General features: G+C 48.2%; 2 protein-coding genes across 12 annotated transcripts in view; one reads left to right on the top strand and one right to left on the bottom strand.

The window, feature by feature from the left end:
• Window positions 1–2,637: 2,637 nt before the first annotated feature.
• On the bottom strand, window positions 2,638–6,199 carry DLX2 (distal-less homeobox 2). The gene is made up of 3 exons (XM_082395435.1): window positions 5,372–6,199; window positions 4,694–4,878; window positions 2,638–4,183 (listed from the first exon to the last, which is right to left on the bottom strand). Exons 1-3 carry the CDS (start codon window positions 5,778–5,780, stop codon window positions 3,776–3,778), a joined length of 1,002 nt encoding a protein of 333 aa, XP_082251561.1. The 5' UTR covers window positions 5,781–6,199; the 3' UTR covers window positions 2,638–3,775.
• A 3,500-nt stretch (window positions 6,200–9,699) lies between these two features.
• LOC309630332 (uncharacterized protein) overlaps window positions 9,700–19,302 on the top strand; it is a gene marked incomplete at its 5' end in the record, with an annotated part of 251,439 nt that continues 241,836 nt past the window's right edge. For 6 of the 11 annotated variants that reach the window (XR_014245601.1, XR_014245602.1, XR_014245603.1 and 3 more), the window contains one exon: window positions 9,791–9,906. Coding sequence is in view for 1 of the 11 variants with exons in the window: in XM_082395446.1 (XP_082251572.1) it covers window positions 9,700–9,835 (136 nt within the window). Of the gene's footprint in view, window positions 9,907–19,302 lie in introns of all 11 variants that reach the window. The other 5 variants (XM_082395446.1, XR_014245599.1, XR_014245600.1 and 2 more) reach the window with 5 other exon arrangements.

Raw genomic sequence — 19,302 nt, 5'->3', positions numbered from 1 at the left:
GATCACAGGGCTCCGCGTCTCCCAGCGGGCCGCGAGACTGTGAGAAGGACTTGCCAGCGCGTCGCCCCCGGCGGGGCTGGAGCCTGCCCCCTCCTCCCCCAGCCAGGCTTTGTTTCTCCCCTCGCTCACCCCTCCTCCTCCCCGCCCCCTTACTTCTGGGACCCAGGTGCATCCTTGCTTTCCCTTCTCTTTGCCCTTCTCCTTGTCTGCGGAAACGCCCCCTTCCTCTGGCCCCTGCACCCTTCTGCTCTCTGCTTCAAGGGCTTCCCGGGGAAAGGCGCGCCGTGGCCCGGCCCGACCCCGCCGCCGCCGGGTGCCAGGTTCGGTGACTCCGGCGAGTCTGTGGGGCCTTGGCCCACCCCAGAGCTGGGGCCGCCCGCCCTCCCGGCTCCCAGGCTCGCTCATGCCAAGGCCTGTTGCGTGATTCCAACTTGGGCTGACATTCCCTGCCCCGGGCGCTTCGGCGTAGGCCTCTTAATCATCTTGTCTGCTGCAGATCCTCGACACCAGCCAATTTACTGCCCCGTCTCTCCTCGCTGGTTTCAGGAGGGGGAGGGGAGTGCGCGCAAAGGAAGGGAGGGCACAGTCAACCGCAGAAAGAAGGCTGGCACCAGCTACTGGCACTCAAAGAAAACCACGAAATTTGGAGCTGGGGCGGGAGCGGTGGCAGGAATGGGGGTCTGCTAGGCAGCAACTGCTTAGGGAAGTCAGAATCATGGGGTCAATGAGCTTCATCCCAGGCTTCCCTAGCCTGGGAAAACAATGCAGGAATGCGAACGGACACTTGACTGAATGGCCTCCCTGCCTTCCCCAGAGCCCCAACTCTGTGGACCATACTCTGCTGTAAACTAGATTCAATGCAGGCCTCAAAACAATCTGGCCAGAAAAGTGAGGATTCCTCTCAGTGATGCTTAGAAAGTCACCATTGTCCCACGTCTGTTTTTTTTTTTTTAATTTTATTTTTTATTTTTGGCTGCTTTGGGTCTTCGTTGCTGCACGCGGGCTTTCTCTAGTTGCGGGTAGCGGGGGCTGCTCTTCGTTGCGGTGCGCGGGCTTCTCATTGTGGTGGCTTCTCTTGTTGCGGAGCACGAGCTCCAGTAGTTGCAGCACATGGGCTCAGTAGTTGCGCCACACAGGCTCAGTAGTTGTGGCACACGGGCTTAGTTGCTCCGCGGCATGTGGGATCTTCCCTGACCAGGGATCGAACCCATGTCCCCTGCATTGGCAGGCGGATTCTTAACCACTGCACCACCAGGGAAGTCCCCCACGTCTGTTTTTTGGCAGACATTAGTTGAGGACACACAAAAAGGATGGCCTGAATAGCCATCCTAGAGGACATACGGCAAACTGGGCTCTCTGGCTTGCCCCCAACCTCCTCTCCAGTAGACGCTGGTCGCTTCAGAGGGGATGGCTAAGGTTCAGCCTCTCATATAGGAAGGGGCCAGAGCTCTCCCAGCCCTAGAATGCCCTAGAATGCTGCTCTTCCACACAAGGTGAACTTGGAAAGGCCTCTGGGTAACTCTGGGCCTCATAATTGCAGGCAAAAGTAAAGCCTCACTATTTGGGGGCATTGGGATAAAACTCTATGCTACTAAGCAAAATTTATTGAGTGTTTACCGTATGCCACACACCGTCATTCCCTTGTTAAAGGCTCCCAGCTCTGAGATATCTGTTATTATTGATTCCATCTTACAGATCTGCAAATTGCAGCACAGAAAGGTTAAGTGGGTAGCCTAAAGTCACACAGTTTGTGACTGAAGCCAAGACGTTTCCAACTGTAGGCCCCAGCGCTTTCAAGGAAAAAGACTTTTAGTTCAGGACTGCATTACCCACCTACCCCTGGCCTTTGAAGGGAATGCCAGAAATTAGGGTCACTTCCAAAGCTGGACGCTAGCTATGTGGGACCCAAGGTGGAAAGCAGAGCTGAATCATGTATGGACGTTTCCCCTCCGAGATCGTGAGGTGTTCACAACGCCGAAACCACAGCACTGTGCGTCGGTCTCCGTGCGAATGTACGTGAATTTTTGTCAGTGTTCTGTGTAGGAGTGTAAGTGTGATTCAGTATGTGATAGTATGGATGTGACTGTGCGAGTCACAGTGTGTGATTGCATGTGTGCTAGCGCAGCCCTGTGTGGCCGGGGTCGCCCTGCCTTCCAGAGTCTGGCGAGGGCCTGGGTGGCTCACTGAGTTCTCAGCTCAGCCAGTCCCAGAAGGGCTGCAGGGCAAGCAGTGGGGAGGGTCCAAACTATGGGTCAGACTCCGGCTTCGGCAGGTTCCCCGCGGCGGCTCGAAGGTACTGCCCTGCCAGCACCTCGGGCGAGGGGGCGGCTGAGACCTCCCAGGAGCGGGGCTGCGGCGCCGGCGCCGAAGGGGCCGGGCGGGCGGAGGCCGGAGCCACCCGGCGCTGAGTGACTCACCGCAACGAGAGCTGGCGAACCTCGCGCAGGGACACGGATGCGGGCAGAGCGTGAACTCTCGCTGCGGCCCTGCGCTGAGAGCGCGGGTCCTCGCCTCGCCGCACCTCTCCGCAAGTCGCAGCCTCCGATAGATGTAAATGTCACTCTTGGCTGACCTAGTTCCCCGCCTGGGCAGCGGCTCGAGCTTCCAGGTCGTGACACCAAGGAAAAAGCGCACACATCCAATGAAAACAATAATTTATTTAAATAATCTCTTCATATTGTAAAATCAACATTAAGAGCATGTTGTTTTCATAATAAATAACCCCAAAATACCTTTCATTGCAAGAACAAAGACTTTAGGATAAGATAAAACAAATCCAAATCAGTAGCTTAGTTAAACTGAGAACATTTTTCGAAGGGAAAAATAAAACTGAGGGGTTGCTGAGGTCACTGCTAAACCGCAGTTTTCACAAGTGAGGATTTACAAAAAAGTCTGAAAAGATGAGTATTTTTATACAAATAAATCAGTGGGAAAATCTGCACAGACACCTTTATTTACAAACGCTATATCGAAGTCCAGGCTAATAATCCTGAATAGGTTTTAAAAAAGATAATTTAAACACATTTTTTTTTGCAGTGTCCACATATTAAAAAAATCATTTTTTCCCCCAACATCAAAATGAGGTCATCCGCAAAGGCACCTAAACTTTTAAAAAAATAAAAATAAAAAAACTCCACTGGTGAAGGATGAGGAGAGAGCTGAGGGAGCGTTCCTGCGAGGAGAGCTAAGGCGGGGGAGGGACGAGGGCTCCAACGGCTGGAAACAGCAGGGCAGAAAGAAAGCGGCGGGCCGCCGGGGTCAAGGGGTCGGGGGGGGGGGAGGGCAGGCCGGCAGGACCGGGAGGTCAATAACCCCAGAGGACAGGAGCTGGGCCTGGGGGCGGGCAAGGAGAAAGGAGCCTCAGAGGGCCCAGGCAGCCTCGCGGGCGGGGCAGGCGTCCCTCTCCGGGACTCTGCTCGCGGCCCGGGGCGAAAAAGGCGCCGGACTGCCTCGCCGGGCGGGGCGGGGAGGGGAGGGGAGGGGAGGCAAGTCTGAGGCGGGGCTCAGGTCGGAAAGGCGGCCGTGGCAGGGTTTCTCCCGCGGATGCCGGGTTTCTCCGAGGGGAGCCCGTGGCGCGAGAAGACGCCTTCCAGTCCCTGGCCGCGCGGTGGCCCCGCGAGGGTAGCAGGGCCTGGGGTAGGCCATCCTGGGCCGCCACCTCCGGGAGCGGCGGGTGGCATCATCGGGCCAGCCGGAGGGACCCTATGGCTCTGGGGACAAGCAGTAAGGATAACTGGTCTCTGCTCTCTCAAGTCTCTGGCGCAGTCTCCGGGAGTTAGAAAATCGTCCCGGCGCTCACTGGGGCGCCCCCGCCGCCGTGGTGGTGCTGGTGGTGGTGGTGGTGCGGCTGCGGGGTCTGCGCCGGGTGCAGCAGCGGCGCGGCGGCCTGCAGGTGCGAAGCGGAGCCCGAGGCCTGGTGGTACCACGGGTAGTTTCCCAGGAAAGCCGAGGCGGCGCTGCTCGGGCTGGAGCCGGAGCTGCCTGCGCCGCTGCCGCCGCTGCCCGGGCCGCCGCCACCCCCCATCCGCTGCGGCGCGCCGAAGTCCCAGGAGGTCGGCGCCGAGGCCGGCGGCGAAGCACAAGGTGGCGAGGCGCTGGCCCCCGGGTGCTGCTCCGAAGGGATCTCACCGCTCTTCCACATTTTCTTGAACTTGGATCGGCGGTTCTGGAACCAGATTTTGACCTTTGTGGAAAAGGGACCTGAGCATTAATGGAGGAACCTCGGCCTGGGGCAGGGGAGGGGAGGAAGCTTAGGAAGACAGCTGGTAAGAGGCGGACACCCTGGGCAGGTAAGCCGATCACGTGCCGCGGCCTCAGAGGGTCTGTCGGTTCCTGCTCCAATGGGAGGTATTCTCAAAAAACCCGAGAGAGCTGATGTGTGTGCACTTCGGTGATGGTGACAGCGGAGGCAGTCAGGAGGGCCACTTGTTTTACCCGCTTAATCAGTAGTACGCGGAAGGACAACTTGCTACCGGATTTCTGCCTACCCCTGTCCTATCCTTTTCTCACACGAGGTGGCACCCTGGGGGATTTCAGCTTCGGGCGTGGAAGTTTAGGCCGCCCAAGGCGCGGGCCTCGAAATCCTTAAAAGTACTGTAAAAAATACTTTAAAAAACATAGTCCTAAACCTGCCTGCTTCCTGGCCATCCCAGGCCAGCGCGCTCCTCGTGCCTCCCAGGCCGCGAGCCCTCACCTGAGTCTGGGTGAGGCCCAGAGACGCCGCCAGCTCAGCTCGCTCGGGCAGTGCCAGGTACTGAGTCTTTTGGAAACGCCGCTGAAGAGCCGCCAGCTGGAAACTGGAGTAGATGGTTCGGGGTTTCCGGACTTTCTTTGGCTTCCCGTTTACTATCCGGATTTCAGGTTCGAGGTCCTCTTTCTCTGCAATAAAATGGAATCGTGAGAACCGCGCAACCGCGGGAGCCCAGGAGTTCCCCGCCCGCCGGAGAGCAGCGTGGAACTCGGCCTAAGCCGGGAGGCGGGTTCTTGGAGACGCTGCGCGGCGCTCAGGCACAACTTTGCAACGCGCGGACCCGCGCCGCCAACGAACCCGGGAGTCGGCCCCTCCAGGGAAGGGGAAGACAGGCGCAAACCGGGGGAGAAAGGAGCAGCAGGTGGTAGGGAAATGAGGTTGTCGTGAGGCCACCCGCCGAGGCCACCTGGTCCCACCAGCCGAGTACCCGGGTACCCGAGGGACGTACCCGGTGACCCTCCGCCAAATGAAAGTTGAGGAGGGTAAAGGGCGCGAGGCGAGCGGGAAGCAATCAGTGTGAAAGGCCAGGGCTCCAGATGGATCCCCGTCCCAAACATTTTTATCCCACCCATCCCAGGAACTAGACCGACTTGGCACCCTTGACGCGAAAGTTATGCTTACCAGGTTCGTTGTTGGCCGGGGACGAACTGGTCCCGTAGGGCGCATAGGAGGTGTAGGCGGCGGTGTAGCCCAGGTCGTAGCCGCTCTTGGCTGAATAAGGGACGTTGTTGAGGCCGCTGGCGTGGTACTGGTAGGAGCCCATGTGCGCGTAGGGCGAGCCCCCAGCGCCGCCGCCGCCGCCGCCGCCGCTGCCCGCCGGGTGTTGCTGGTTGGTGTAGTAGCTGCTGTCTGTAGCTGTGGACACCGGGAGTGTTGGCGACTCCTGAGGCTTGTGGAGGCTGCTGCCGTTGCTGCCGCCGGGGCCAGCGCCGCCGCCGCTCGGGGGCTGCTGTTGCTGGTGGTACGTGCTGGAGGCCGTGATCTGGGTCGAGTGCATATCAGCCACCAGACTGTCAAAGACTCCAGTCATCCTGGCCCGGGACGGGAAAGAGCAGGGGTGGCGGGCGCGAGGGGGGTTGCGAGGCGCCTCCTCCGTCTCTCCCTGTCCCCTCCAGCAGCCAATGTAATTACAGTGGGGGAGGGGGGAGGAAAACAAGAAATGCGGCAATGGTCTAGGCAACTCCTCCTCCGGGGGAGGCGATCACCGTGCACTGCTCGGGACAGCTGCCTCCGGCCGCATCCTCTCTCCGCCTCTCGGGCTGCTCGGCTCCTTGCCCAGCGCGGGCTCGGGGCGGGCAGTGGAGGGGTCAGGGGTGGCGGGGCCTGGCCAGGGCTCCGGGAGGAGGTGGGAGCAGGTGAGCAGCCCCGAGCGGCTTTACGATTGTCTGTGGGCCGGGCTCCCGCAGGGTGGGCATTTAACACTCGTCACGTGAGCTCAGGCGACGTCACCTAGCAACGGCCAATCAGAAGCGCCGAGCCACAAGGCTTCTGGAGCTCAGGAACGCCGGGCGCGGGGCTGGGGGGCTGGGGGGCTGGGGGGCTGGGGGGGGGGGGGGCGGGAATCACAGGGCTGGCGCTGCGGCTGCTGTGGTCGTGGGTGCAGACAGGCTGCTGCTGAATGTGAGCTGCGAGGCGAGGGGCTGGAGGCGGGGGGCGGGGAATCAGGGTGACCGATGGCAGGAGGACAGAAGGCGTGAAGACGGAGACTGTCATTTCGCCTCCGAGGAAGAAGAAATGGGGTCTCCCAACCCATTCTGTGTACAAGTGTCGACCAATTCCAGTGATTCGTACTTTCACGTCCGAGGTCAGCTTTCAAACATTAATCAAAATAAAGTGGTGCCGAGAGCCCGGCCAGTTCTAACTCCGCTTTTCCTCGAAGGGTCTGGCATTTACTGTTGTCAGCCACTCGGCACTTGACATAGTCCATTGATTTAAATTATCCATAAACCACGTATAATAATAATACCTGCTTCCTAACCAACCCACAGGGCTATTAGGAAAATTAATTCGATAATATTTAAACTATTTTCCTTGTTCCTTGAGAGAAAAGCTATATAAATACAAAGGTAGTATTGCTAATGATATATTTGAAAGCATTTTCCCTTGTACTTTTCTGACACACCGAGACTCTGAGTAATTACGTGTATTTGATGGCTAATTGACAACCGAAAAACGATCCCGGGGATTTCCTCTCTAGGTTGGACTGACCAGATGGCCTTCAAAGTTCGTTCTAACTTTAAATTCCATGTTTTTACGAAAAAGGAAATGGGATGATACTTTGGTGAGAGTGTTGTCTCGATACTACGAATCTTGCTAAATTTACAGAAACAAAAAAGTTTTATCTCATGCACTTAACCCTATTTTACAGATTTTTCATTTTAGGACAATGTTTGGCCCTATCACTGAAATTTCTTCTTCTTTTAAATCTGAAGTGGCGACTTCCTCTATATCTCTGTTTCCTGGTGGTTGGAAACCGTGGCCCGGAGTTGAGGGACACTCGCCTTTACCGGAGTCCGCAGTTCCTGCCTTGTGGCGCCACCTGGTGGAGGTGTTCGTGATTGCGGTGGGCCCAGTAGACAGTCTAATCATGCCGAGGCGCCAGCCTCTGAAACCCCCCAAAAGAACAAAATAGTAATTAAAAGCCACAAAATTGTGCTAGTGCGCGCCATCTGAAGCACCCCGTTCTAAGGACATAACACGTCGCTGAAAGAACTTGTTACAACAACTGCCTAATGGAAAACAAGTTAATACTTTGAAAAATATCTTTGGTTTTCTTCCTCAGAAAAAGCAAGTGTGTAATTAAAACTCCAGCATCCACATAACTCACTCTCTGCGGAATAGTGAGGAAGGTAATCCGCCTTCAAATCTGCCTGGATTAGTTTCCAGCCGTCCTTTTGGTTACAGAAGGCCCCTAGATGGAGAAGGGTGAGCTGGTTTAGAAAGCTTTGGGAGGTGGGTCTCACCAGAGGAGAGGCCGCATTGCCTCGTCAGCGCATTGCGAGCTCAGCCTGCTGCTTTGTGGGCCCCAGTCTCAAACTTAACCTCTTGATATGTAATCAAGATTGCTTTTTGGTGTCTTGACACCTAGTTACAAATCTTTCTGTCACCACAGTGGTAGCTGTTTTGATCTAAGGTAAAAACTTGTTTTCCTATTGAAAACGAAATATAAAAGATCTAATTTCCATAGCCTTGCCTTCTCTCTGCTCCTTTGTTCCCACCCCAAGCATGTACTCCAGACTTGTTCATGGTGGCAAATGTGTTTAATTTTATTAACTGTGAGAACCTGCATGAATGGCCTGAAGTCCAGGTCAGCTAGATCTGGAAAATAGCATCTTCCTGGAAGGAAATATGACCCCAGTTCCCCTTTAACTGCAAAACAAGGGACTTGTGTGTATGTGGGAGAAAAGACCGGAGGCAATGAGCAAAGAGAGAGAGGGAGAGAGAGGCAGAATTTACAATTGCATTTGGAGAATCAAGTAAAGACCTGAGATGTTAATTCTGATAATCTGGGCACGAATCTGGGTTCGCCTAAATTATCAGATCACAATATCCAAACGATTTCCTCACTTTGGTCTAAAGTCAGGGAGACAGTACTGTAGAGAACTGACACTCTTGTCCACAGTTCAGAGTAGGGGGATGCCTCTCCATAGTGATTTGAGAGGAGTTTAGGGGGGGGCTCAGACCGAGTTTGGGGTAATAGACATGCCTCCTTGCAGCCAAAATTCCTCCTCCACCTCAGGGCACCCTCCTTCCCCTTTTCTGCTTTCAGTTTTCTAGAGAAGGATGGGGGAAGGAAGGGGGCTCAGTGTCACTGCTCTGGTCTTCTATGTTCCAGCACCGTCGCTGAGACCTTCCTGTTTTGGATCCCATGCCCACCAGGTTGTCGCGATGGCCCTTTATCTGTCTCCTCCCTTGGGAGCCTCGTGACAAGCCTTGCAGGAAGGACGGAATCATAGTTCCCATTGTACACATGAACAGTGAGGCTCTAGGGCAGAAACGACTTCCTTTGAGTTAGGTACCCCTCCTTTCTCTGTTGCCATAGTGTAAACCACAGGGTACTTACCGTAAGCCTTGGTCGAACAGCTGCCCACCTCTGGCAGACAGAGAGCGGCTCTGGAGAACAGGTCTGCTGCGCCTTGCTTTCAGGCCTCTGCCCCACCGCTGGCCTGGGTCAGGCGTTTAGGGCTTCCCCTGGCTCTGCGCACAGCCTCTGCCTGACCACTGGGCGTCCTCCATTACACAGAAAGCGGACGCCGAGGGGTGCCGGGATGGGGGATGGGGGGAGAGGATGACCCCTGCCGGCAGGGGGCGCGGGGTGGGCGGCGAAGTGCCGTTTGTGCGCAGCCGGGACAGGCTCATTCTCACTCGCCTACGTCACTCGGGGTCACACGCGCTGCTGCTGGACTGCCCCCTGTTCCCACTCTGCACTCTGCCGTCGAGGGTCCCAGGCTGCTAGTCTCGCTTACCATGCCACGTACTGTGCCAGGTGCTGGGAGTTTCTGTTCTCCAGTACCTTACAGTCTCGTGGAAAAAGCAGATATATTGCGACAACTAATACAGTAGTAACGGCCAGCTTTTATTTCTTGAGCGTTTTCTTAAGTCCAGGAGTTCTGACAAGCACTGACCCCTGGGAACCATCCTATGTGGTGGGTTCACAATTATCCACATCGCGGAAACCAAGGCTTACAGAAACTGATTTTTTTTTTTTTTTTTTTTTACTTCAGGACACGCAGCAGCGTCAGGACTCGAACGCAGGTCCGGGCCACAGAGGCAAGGCCGCTGCTGCCGGGGTCCGGTTTCAGGCCTGCGAGTCACGGGAGATCGCCGCGGCACACCCACCTCTCCCGGGCCAGGGGCTCCGAGGCAGCGGGACCGCTTAGGAAGGAGCGGACTGGAAGGAGAGGCTTCTCCGGGAGACTAGCCTGCGCGGGCACTACTCGCGACGCGGGATGATCCCGGAACAGACTCGAGGGTCACTGTTCGGTGCGGGGAAGGCGGGCGCCCCCTCCCGCTCCGCCCGCGAACCGCAGCTCCGCGCAAGTGTTTTGTCCCCGCTGAGTTGCCGCACCTCCGCTCCCTGCTCGAGTGAGTAAACCCAAAAGGGCTTGGCGAGAGTGAGCCGACGCTCAGCGTTCACAGCCCCGAACCTTCCGCGGGTGAGTCATGGCGCTGGGTGGTCAGTTCAACATGCTTCTAGAACTTTCAGACCAATTTCCCCGACTACCTTCTAGGTCTTCCTGACCCAGATCCAGGCCCATTTCGCTTTACTGCCTCTTCAGTGGTTGAAGCAAAGAGAGCGAAAGCGGGGTTTCCTGACCCGCCAGGGCGCCCAGACTGGGGCGAAGGGTCCCCCGGGTTCTGAGGCGCTGCGCGGGGCCCTCAGTGTCCAGCTGGGGCTCCCGAGGCCGCAGACTCGGCAAGGCAGACAAGCTTCAGTGAGCGAGAGGGACGCGTTCTCTCTCTGCGCCTAAAAGCTTCAGAGCTCAGTGTCGGATCAGGCGGGCCAGGAACGCCGATGGAGTAAGTTACGCCCCCGCGCCCCCACCCCCAGCTCCGTACACTGGGACCTTCACTTTGCACTTTCAGCTGCACCCACGTGGAGTGATAAGAGGTGTGCAAACAAATGGCTCTCAGCAAGGTTTATTCTTGAACCTGAAAAAAAACAATCTCCGCCCCTTTGCCCTAGGCACCGCATGGGCGGACGCCGCAGGGAAAGTTTGCGTCGGGCGAGCTCAGGTGCCTGCGGGGCGGGCGGGAAGAGCTGCGTTCCTTCTGGAACCTCCTGCCCTCTGCGTGCCCAGCCACGGTTGACTGCTGCCTGTCAGGTTGAAGGGTAACTCCTCCCATAAGAGGGGCGGAGGTGAACCCCTGTGCGGACGCCCAAACTTGATGGTCACCCCCTGAGGCTCATGGTGCTGGGTTGTCAGTTATAGCATACTTCTGGAACTTTCAGAGCCAATTTCGCCTTGTGCCTTACAGGTCTTAGACTCTAGTCAGGTCCATTTCACTTTATTGTCTATTCAGTGGTTGAAGAAACCCGCCCCACAGTACCAAACGGGAAAAGAACTTGGAAGGAACCGTTTGAAACTCAGTACCGTTTTGGGTACACGGATTCCTTTCTCTCCACCCCCGCCCCTTCCTCATCACACACTAAATAAAGAGCTGTGCCACCTCCTATGGATGTGCTGACTCCTGGGCTCGGGAGCCAGACTTTTCTGGGTTGAATCGCTGCTCTTACTGTGTGACCTTGGGAAAAGGACTTAATTTTTCTGTGCTTCGTTGTTTTTGCATCTGTAGAATGTGGGTAATAATAATACCTTACTGGAGGGAGTGGCAAAGTAGGTGAAGAGGATTAAGAGGTACAAACTAAGGTATTAACGTATTCAATAATGATTGTGTTAGTTTTTCCCTTTAATTCTGCCAACTTTTTCTTTATGTATCTTGAACTTTGTTATTAGGCACATACATATTTATGTCTTCCTAATTAATTAGATCTCTTATAATTGTGAAATGCCTCACTATTTCTCTGGTAATACTCCATCTTGAAGATTACTTTATATAATAATTATATAGCTAATCCAGATTTTTTTATGCTTACTGTTTGCAGGGTTTTTTTTTAAACATCTTTTTTTTAACCTGTATATCTCTGTATTTAAAGTGTCATATTAGTGAAAGTCCAACTGGGGGACAGAAACTACAGTAATTTGAACCGGAAAAGTTTAATATAAAGAATTATTAAGTAAAAGAGGGGATTGGAATAATGAGGGATTGATTAGTAAAAAGCAAAAAAAAAAAAAATCTCAAGAATATAAGAAGAGCAGATATAAGTAGTACCCCTATTTCTAAGGCTGAGATAGGGTGCCCAAGGAAGGGTCTCTCCCTCCACCTCCCTCTTGCCAAAGCTGATGCAAAGCTCCACCTTGTTGGAGAGGGTTGGGCCATAGCTCGCAGTATGGCAGAGAAGTCAATGTGGTGCCACATCAACAAATCTTGCTGGAAATCCACCCTCTGGAACTTGCCAGAAACTTGCCCTCTAGGATGCTGAGGAAAGTTGTTCACACAGAGGTGGTTTCTGTTATGAGACTGCCCAAGGGGTTCTGGAGAACCTGCTGGATGCTGGGTGCTGCTGACCATTGTGCACTTAGGAGTTGGGCACTAGAGAAGCTGACAGTGTTGTAGGTGTCTGGTGAGAGAGCACTCTGAAGCCAGCAAAGAAAATCTTTTCTTCCTGCAGTGTATCTCCAGTGGTCACCACTGACAAAGCTTAATATTGTGGCAGGTGGCAAAGGGAAAATATTTAGATTCCTAACTCCATTTTTACAGAGCCTGAAAAGAAAGATGCATTTGGGGCTGAGAGGCAAAATATTGATAATTGGCACTAGTGTGTCTCTTGAAAGCATGTAGTTGGGTCTTACTTTTGTACTGAGTCTGATAATCTCTGCTTTTTAATTGGAATGTTTGGTCCATTTACATTTACTGTAAATCATTGGTAGATTTGGATTTGGGTCTACCATTTTACTATTTGTTTTCTATTGGTTCTACTGAGTTTTTTTTGTTTTTGTTTTTGTTGTTTCTTTGTTCCTTCCTCCTTGTTTTCTCTTAAGTCAACTAGGTTTTTTTAGAATTCCATTTTATTTTCTATATTTTTTAGTTATTCTTTGCATTTTTGTTTTGAATGGTTGCTCTAGTGATTACAGTATACATCCTTAAAGTTTTAGAGTCTACTTAGAGTTTTGGTTCCATTTAATGCAAAATATAAAAATTTTGCAACCATACAGTTTCACTTACCCCCAATTCTTTATGCCAGAGGTCAACAAACCGTGACATTTGGGCCAAATCTTGCCCTGTACCTGCTTTTGTTTTATTGCAACACAGCTATACCCATTTATTTTTGTATTGTCTGTGGATGCTTTTATGTTATGATGGCAGAGTTGAGTAGTTGCAACAGAGACCATATGTCAATAGCTTACAGAGTCTAAAATATTTCCCATCTGGCCCCTTACAGAAAAAGTTTGTTGACTCCAGTTTATGCTATGGTTGTCATATGTATTAATATAAGTATGCTAAAAATACCACAACATTATAATTTGGTTTATATAGTCATATGTATTTAAATATATTAAGAGAAGAAAGATTGTCTTTTATATTTATCTACCTTCTTACTACTTCTGGTCATCTTTATTTCTCCCTGAAGATCTGAATTTCCATCTGGTATCATTTCTTTTCAGCCTGAATTTCTTCCTTTAGCATTTCTTATAGTGTACTTCTGTTGGTGATGAATTCTTTTAGTTGTCATTTATCTGAAAACATCTTTATTTTACTTTTATTGTTTTTTTTTAAAATTAATTAATTTTTGGCTGCATTGGGTGTTTGTTGCTGCATGCAGGCCTTTTCCAGTTGTGGTGAGCGGGGGTACTCTTCATTGCAGTGCGCGGGTTTCTTATTGCAGTGGCTTCTCTTGTTGTGGAGCATGGGCTCTAGGCGCATGGGCTTCAGTAGTTGTGGCATGCTGGCTCAGTAGTTGTGGCTCGCGGGCTCTAGAGTGCAGGCTCAGTAGTTGTGGTACACGGGCTTAGTTGCTCCGCAGCTTGTGGGATCTTCCTGGACGAGGGCTCAAACCCGTGTCCCCTGCATTGGCAGGCAGATTCTTAACCACTGTGCCACCAGGGAAGTCCCTGCTTTCATTGTTGAAGGATATTTTCACTGGAGGTAGAATTTCGAGTTGAGAGTTTTTTATTCTTTAAATGCTTTAAAGATGTTGCATCACTGTCTTATGGCCTTCATTGTTTCAGATGAGAAGTTGGATAATAAAGGTATCATTGTAGTAATGAGCTGTTTTTCTCTGGCTGCTTTAAATATTCTTCTCTTTGTCTTTGATTTTCAGCAGTTTAACTGTGATATACATAGGTGTGTTTTTCATTTCTTCTGCTTGGGTTTTGCTGGGCTTCTTGAATTTGTAAATTTATATCTTTCACCAAGTTAAGAGACTGTTTGGCCACTATTTCTTGACATTTTGGAGGGCTTCTTTCTCCTTGATAATTTTGGGGTTCAAGTTATATGTATGTTAGATTGCTTGATATTGTCCTATAGGTCTCTGGGACTCTTCCATTTTTTTTTCCTTTGTGTTTTTCAAACTGAATAATTTCTAGTTCTGACTTTCTTCTACCATCTCAATCTGTCCAGTAAGTGCAGTTTTAATTTCATATACATATTTTTTCAATTCTAGGATTTCCATTTGGTTCTTTTTTAGTTTTTATTTTTTGCTTAGGTTCTCTATTCATTCATTCATTATGTGCACATTTTCTTTTATATCTTTGAACATATTTATAATAGTTCCTTTAAATTCCTTGCATGCTAATTCCAACATCTGGGTCATTTTAGTGTTGGTCTTTATTGATTGCAACTCATTATTGGTTGTGAAATAAAATTAGAAAGTTGTGCCTATCATTAAATGATAAAAAAAGAATGAAAATAGCAACGTGCATAGTGAGCACCTTATTTTGCGAAAAAATTATTTATATATGTATATATAAACACATATGTGTTCTTAGTTGCTATGTAAAATGTATTTGTTATTGTGGTTATGGGAAAAAAATGTATGAAAGCCACCAGCTAGAAGACAGATGTGTAATGGGATCTGTTTCAGAAGAAAGACCTCAAGTTCTTAGAACTAGAGCTTTCCTGAGGGAAACAAATGTGTGTGTACATCTGGTGAGCTCTTTTATTTCAAAGGAGTAAAAAGAGAAGGTAGAAGTACTTGATTGGTATTTGCCAAAACTTGGCTCTCTGTATTAGAATCTCTAGGACTCTTGTTAAAAAATCAAAATGGTGCTTCCTAGATCTGGCTCAGAGGTTCCCAGGGAAGAGCAGGAGAAATCTGCTTTTAACAAGTTCCCTCAGGTGACCCTTAGTGAAAAGAAAGTCTGAGAACAGAGGTTTACACTAGAGCTTAGCATGTGTGAAAGAAATGATAATAATGGCCACCATTCACTGAGCTTTGACTTGGATAACTGAAGCCAGAGAGGCTAAGTAATCCATCTGAGATCACACACCTTGGAAGTGATGGACCTGGGATGCCAATGAGGATTATCTGACCTTAAGCCCTAACTCTGAACCACTGAGTGGAGTGGGGTCTAGGATACCAGGTCTGCAGAGAGGCAGGGAAGTCAGTTGCCCTAAGCAGTGGTTTGGTGGGGCTCTACTCTGTTAGCTGTGTGACCTCAGATTCCACAAGTTCTTTGGGCTTTGGTTTTCTTCTCTGTAAAATGAGGGTCTAATGACACTTCCCCCTCAGGTTTTGGAGGGGTGTGGGCTGCATTACATGGTGGATGAGTGCTATAGGTCTCTGTGTTCTGTCTTTTTATCACACTCTTCCCTTTCCTCAAAAAAACAAAGTAATGAAGGGAGTGTGAAGGAGATCATGGGTCCTTTTGCAGCCAAACTTGGGGAGAGAGGACCTCAAAGGCTCGGAGGAATGGAGGCCAGCTCTGGGAATGCAGGTCAGCCTCCTGCAGTTGGCAGGCAAGGACAGGAGAATGCAAAGGGCCTGTTTGGGCCTGGAAAGGGCCTGTTTGGGCCTGGAAAGGGCTTCTGGGATGAGCTACAGATGACCTTTCTAAGATTTCCCTGTTCCAGTGGTCTTCATGATATCAGGGCAGTCTGCTTTTGACTTGGTTAAAGTGTATGTCCAAAGCTAGGGACTCCGTTTCCTCATTGGGGTATTTTGAAGATTTGTGTTTTAAAGTACATCAGTTGTTTCAAGTGAAAAGTGTTGTAGAAGGAGGGCAAAGAATCATTTGATTATCTAATTTTCATGTTTACATAGCATTTGTTTTAAAGTAGTAAGAATCTAAATTCCAAATGTGGTTACAAAATCAGCCTCCACTTAAACTGGTAAGTGCATGTTAATGAAGCTTAATTTAAAAGCATGTATTTGCATATTGAAATTTGCTTGAGCCAACTTGTAGAGTGTGATCTCCAGAGCACTGGTTTTCTAGTGTTCTGAGAATGTGGGAATTCTTTCAAATTACTTTTCATGGCCTGGAAATGTTAGCTCAATTGGTATAAGGCTTAGTAAAATGGAGAAGGTTCAAATTAAATTATGGTATAAGTTACAATACAGTACTTTCCTAATCATTCTCAGAATGCTCTTGGGATTCTTTAGAACCCAAATGTCATATTTTAGAATAGTTTGTTAACTTTATTCTACAGCTCATCTGTATTTAAGTCAACAGTCGTGAGAACTTAACATATGAGAATTTGCCAAGTCAGAAATAGATGGCTTCCATTTTCTACTGATACCTTCATCCAAAAGTCAAAGTGTATTAATACACTTATTAAAAGTTTAACAATTTCAGAGGGACTACTATAGTTATATAAAATGAGGCTGATTTGTTTATTCTAAACCTTTATTAATTGTGAAAGATAACACACAGAGAAAAGGTGCATAAAACACAAAGTATGATGAATAATTACAAAATAACTATAATTAGAAAAAAACACAAAAGCACCACCCAGATCAAAAAATAGAACATTGCTGCTATCCCCAGAACTGCTTCTCATGTGTCCCATCCAGATCACCTCTTTCTCAACCTTCCCCTAAACCCCAGGTAACCATTATCCTGACTTTTATGGTAACCACTTCCTTGCTTTTAAAGTTTTGCCTATTTTTGAACTCTATACCTAGATTGACTAATACTAAGAAACACCAACTTGGCTACCTAGCCTGCCCACATCTGTGTGAACCTGGCTGGGTAACACGATTCCCATAGCTAATCAACCTCACTATGAGGCTTTGTTTTCCTAATATCAGTCCAAGAGAAGTCTTGGTCTTTTTGGCTTTAAATGACCCGCCCCATTTCTTGTCCCTGCAGTTTCATCTTCCAGAGCCTAGACTCTGTGCTGGATTAAGTTCCTCAGTTTGGCAGTACTTTTTTTCTACTCAGTACTCAGTCTTTACCAAGAGATGAAATTATCATTTTTTCTTTAACACTACAGAAAGTTTTCTTTGGTATATGTCTTTTTTGCTCAACTTTATAAGATTCATCCCTGTTGTAGGTGTAGCTGTTGTTTGCTCATGTTTACTGCTGTATCATATTCCATTATGATTATGTATATAATAATTTATCCATTCTATTATTGATGGACATGGGGTTGACTTCATTGTCGTTAAGAATTTCTTGTGCTTGTCTCCTGGTACAAATATATATGCATTTTTGTTGGATATGTACCAAGGAATGGAATAGAGGGGTCATAGGATATGTGTATCTTATACTTTAGTAAATAATTCCAAACTACTTTTCAAAGTTGTTGTGGTGGGCATTTGTGCAGTATAGTTTTTTTAAAAATGTGGTCAGTATAGAAAAATAAATGATAAAATAAGTCATTCTTCAATATGCATCTGTTAAATTTTGTCATTAAAAACGGTCTATGAAAAAAAACAAAAACAAAAACAAACAGTCTATGAGATCAGTATAGGTGAGCTCAGGTTCAAGTAAAGTGGTCCACTTTCATGATCGTTCCTGTTCCAGGCACTTCTGGATACCCCTGATAACATGTTGGCCCTCCAAAGGAGACTAGTATACTTGTAGATTGGTAAGACACTGGTAGCTACCCAGGTGGGCGTCTTGGAGTAGGTAGGACAAGATAGATCTAAGGGTTCTTTTCACAGGTCCGGTATTCCACCCAAAGCAAGAGTCCCCTTTGAGGGCAGCTTTTTCTTTTTTTTAAAATTTTATTTATTTATTTATTTATTTATTTATTTATTTATTTATTTATTTATTTATTCATTTATTTATGGCTGTGTTGGGTCTTTGTTTCTGTGTGAGGGCTTTCTCTAGTTGCGGCAAGTGGGGGCCACTCTTCATCACGGTGTGCGGGCCTCTCACCATCGCGGCCTCTCTTGTTGCGGAGCACAGGCTCCAGACGCGCAGGCTCAGCAATTGTGGCTCACGGGCCTAGTCGCTCCGCGGCATGTGGGATCTTCCCAGACCAGGGCTCGAACCCGTGTCCCCTGCATTGGCAGGCAGATTCTCAACCACTGCGCCACCAGGGAAGCCCAAGGGCAGCTTTTTTTAATAGCTGCTTTCTGCAGAGTTGTAATCCCTCCTGTGAAATGCTTTTTGCTTTAAGTGTATTCTCTTACCATCTGATGTTCTGGTTACGAGGAAGGGCCTTGTTTAAGTTCCCTCCCGAAAATTATATGGCTTGTTGATTTGCAAATGGCTAAATCAAGAATGAGTTAGGGAAGTGGTTTATCACTGTTTTTTTTTAGCATGACAACCTATTAAATATTTTTTTTATTGTGGACTTTTCTAAACATACACAAACGTATAAAGAACGGTATCTCATGTATCCACCTCCAAGCTTTGATAATTATCATTTTATGGCCAATCTTGCTTACATCTCTCTTACTCCCCTTCCCACTGGATTATTTGGAAGGAAGTCCAACATATTAAATGATTTTATCCATAAATACTTTAGCCTGTATCCCTAAAAGGTAAGGATTGTTTAAAAAAACACAACCACAATACCATTATTACACTTAAATAAAAGTAACAATTCTTTAATATCATCAAATATCTTCTCAGGATCCAAATTTCCCCAGTTGTCTCATGAGTGCTTTGTTATGGTTGGTTTGTTAGAATCAGGGTCTTATGAGGTAGACACATTGCATTTGGTTTCTAGGTCTTCTAAGTCTCTTATTTCCTATTTTCTTTGCCCTCTTCCTTTTCTTGCCATTGAGTTGTTGATTAAACTGCATCGTTTGTCCAGTAGAGTTTTTCTGTCTTAGATATTTATAATTTTATTCCTGTGGAGATGCAAATTTTATTTCTGTGGTGATAAAGGCCGTTTTAAACCATATAATAGTAGTTGTAATTTTAGTAGCTTTTAAGAAAATGCATATGGATAAAAGGCTACTAAAAATTCAGTAACACTTTCAAATTAATTTGTTTTTTTCGTGCATGGGCAAAACAGTTGAAAAATTGTAAATCAGTGAGTTCTCAAACTTTGTGGTCAGGACTCCTTTACTATTGAGGAGCCATAATAAAAGTCTCTTGTTTGTTTATTGATATCTGTTGTATTAGAAATTAAAACTGAACAATTAAAATATTTATTTGTTAATTCATTTTTAAAAATAATAAATCTGTTAGATGTTAACAAATAATACATTTGTGAGAAAAATGACAGTGTTTTCTAAAACAAAAAAAATTAGCAAGAAGAGTGATATTGTTTTACATCTTCATAAATCTCTTTAATGTCTTGCTTGATAGAAGCCAGTTGGATTCTTATATCTACTTTGGCATTCCGTCTGTTACAATATTACACACGGAGTTGCCTCTGGAAATTTTGCTGTATATTTTTGAGAGATTGACAGTGAAAAGGTCAAATAAAGTGTTAGTTTTATTATGAAAACAATTTTGACCTCATGGAGCCTCTGAAAGTGTCTAGGGACCCCCGTGGGTTCCTGGACCACACTCTGAGAATTGCTGTAGGATACTGATGTGTGGAAGACATTATTATCATTAGTAGTATGTAGACAATGCTTAGGG

The sequence above is a fragment of the Balaenoptera borealis genome, assembly GCF_965194805.1.
Source record: "Balaenoptera borealis genome assembly, chromosome: 6".
NCBI lineage: Eukaryota > Metazoa > Chordata > Mammalia > Artiodactyla > Balaenopteridae > Balaenoptera > Balaenoptera borealis.
Note: the sequence above shows the minus strand (reverse complement) of the source record. Positions and strands in the feature narration are given on the sequence as shown.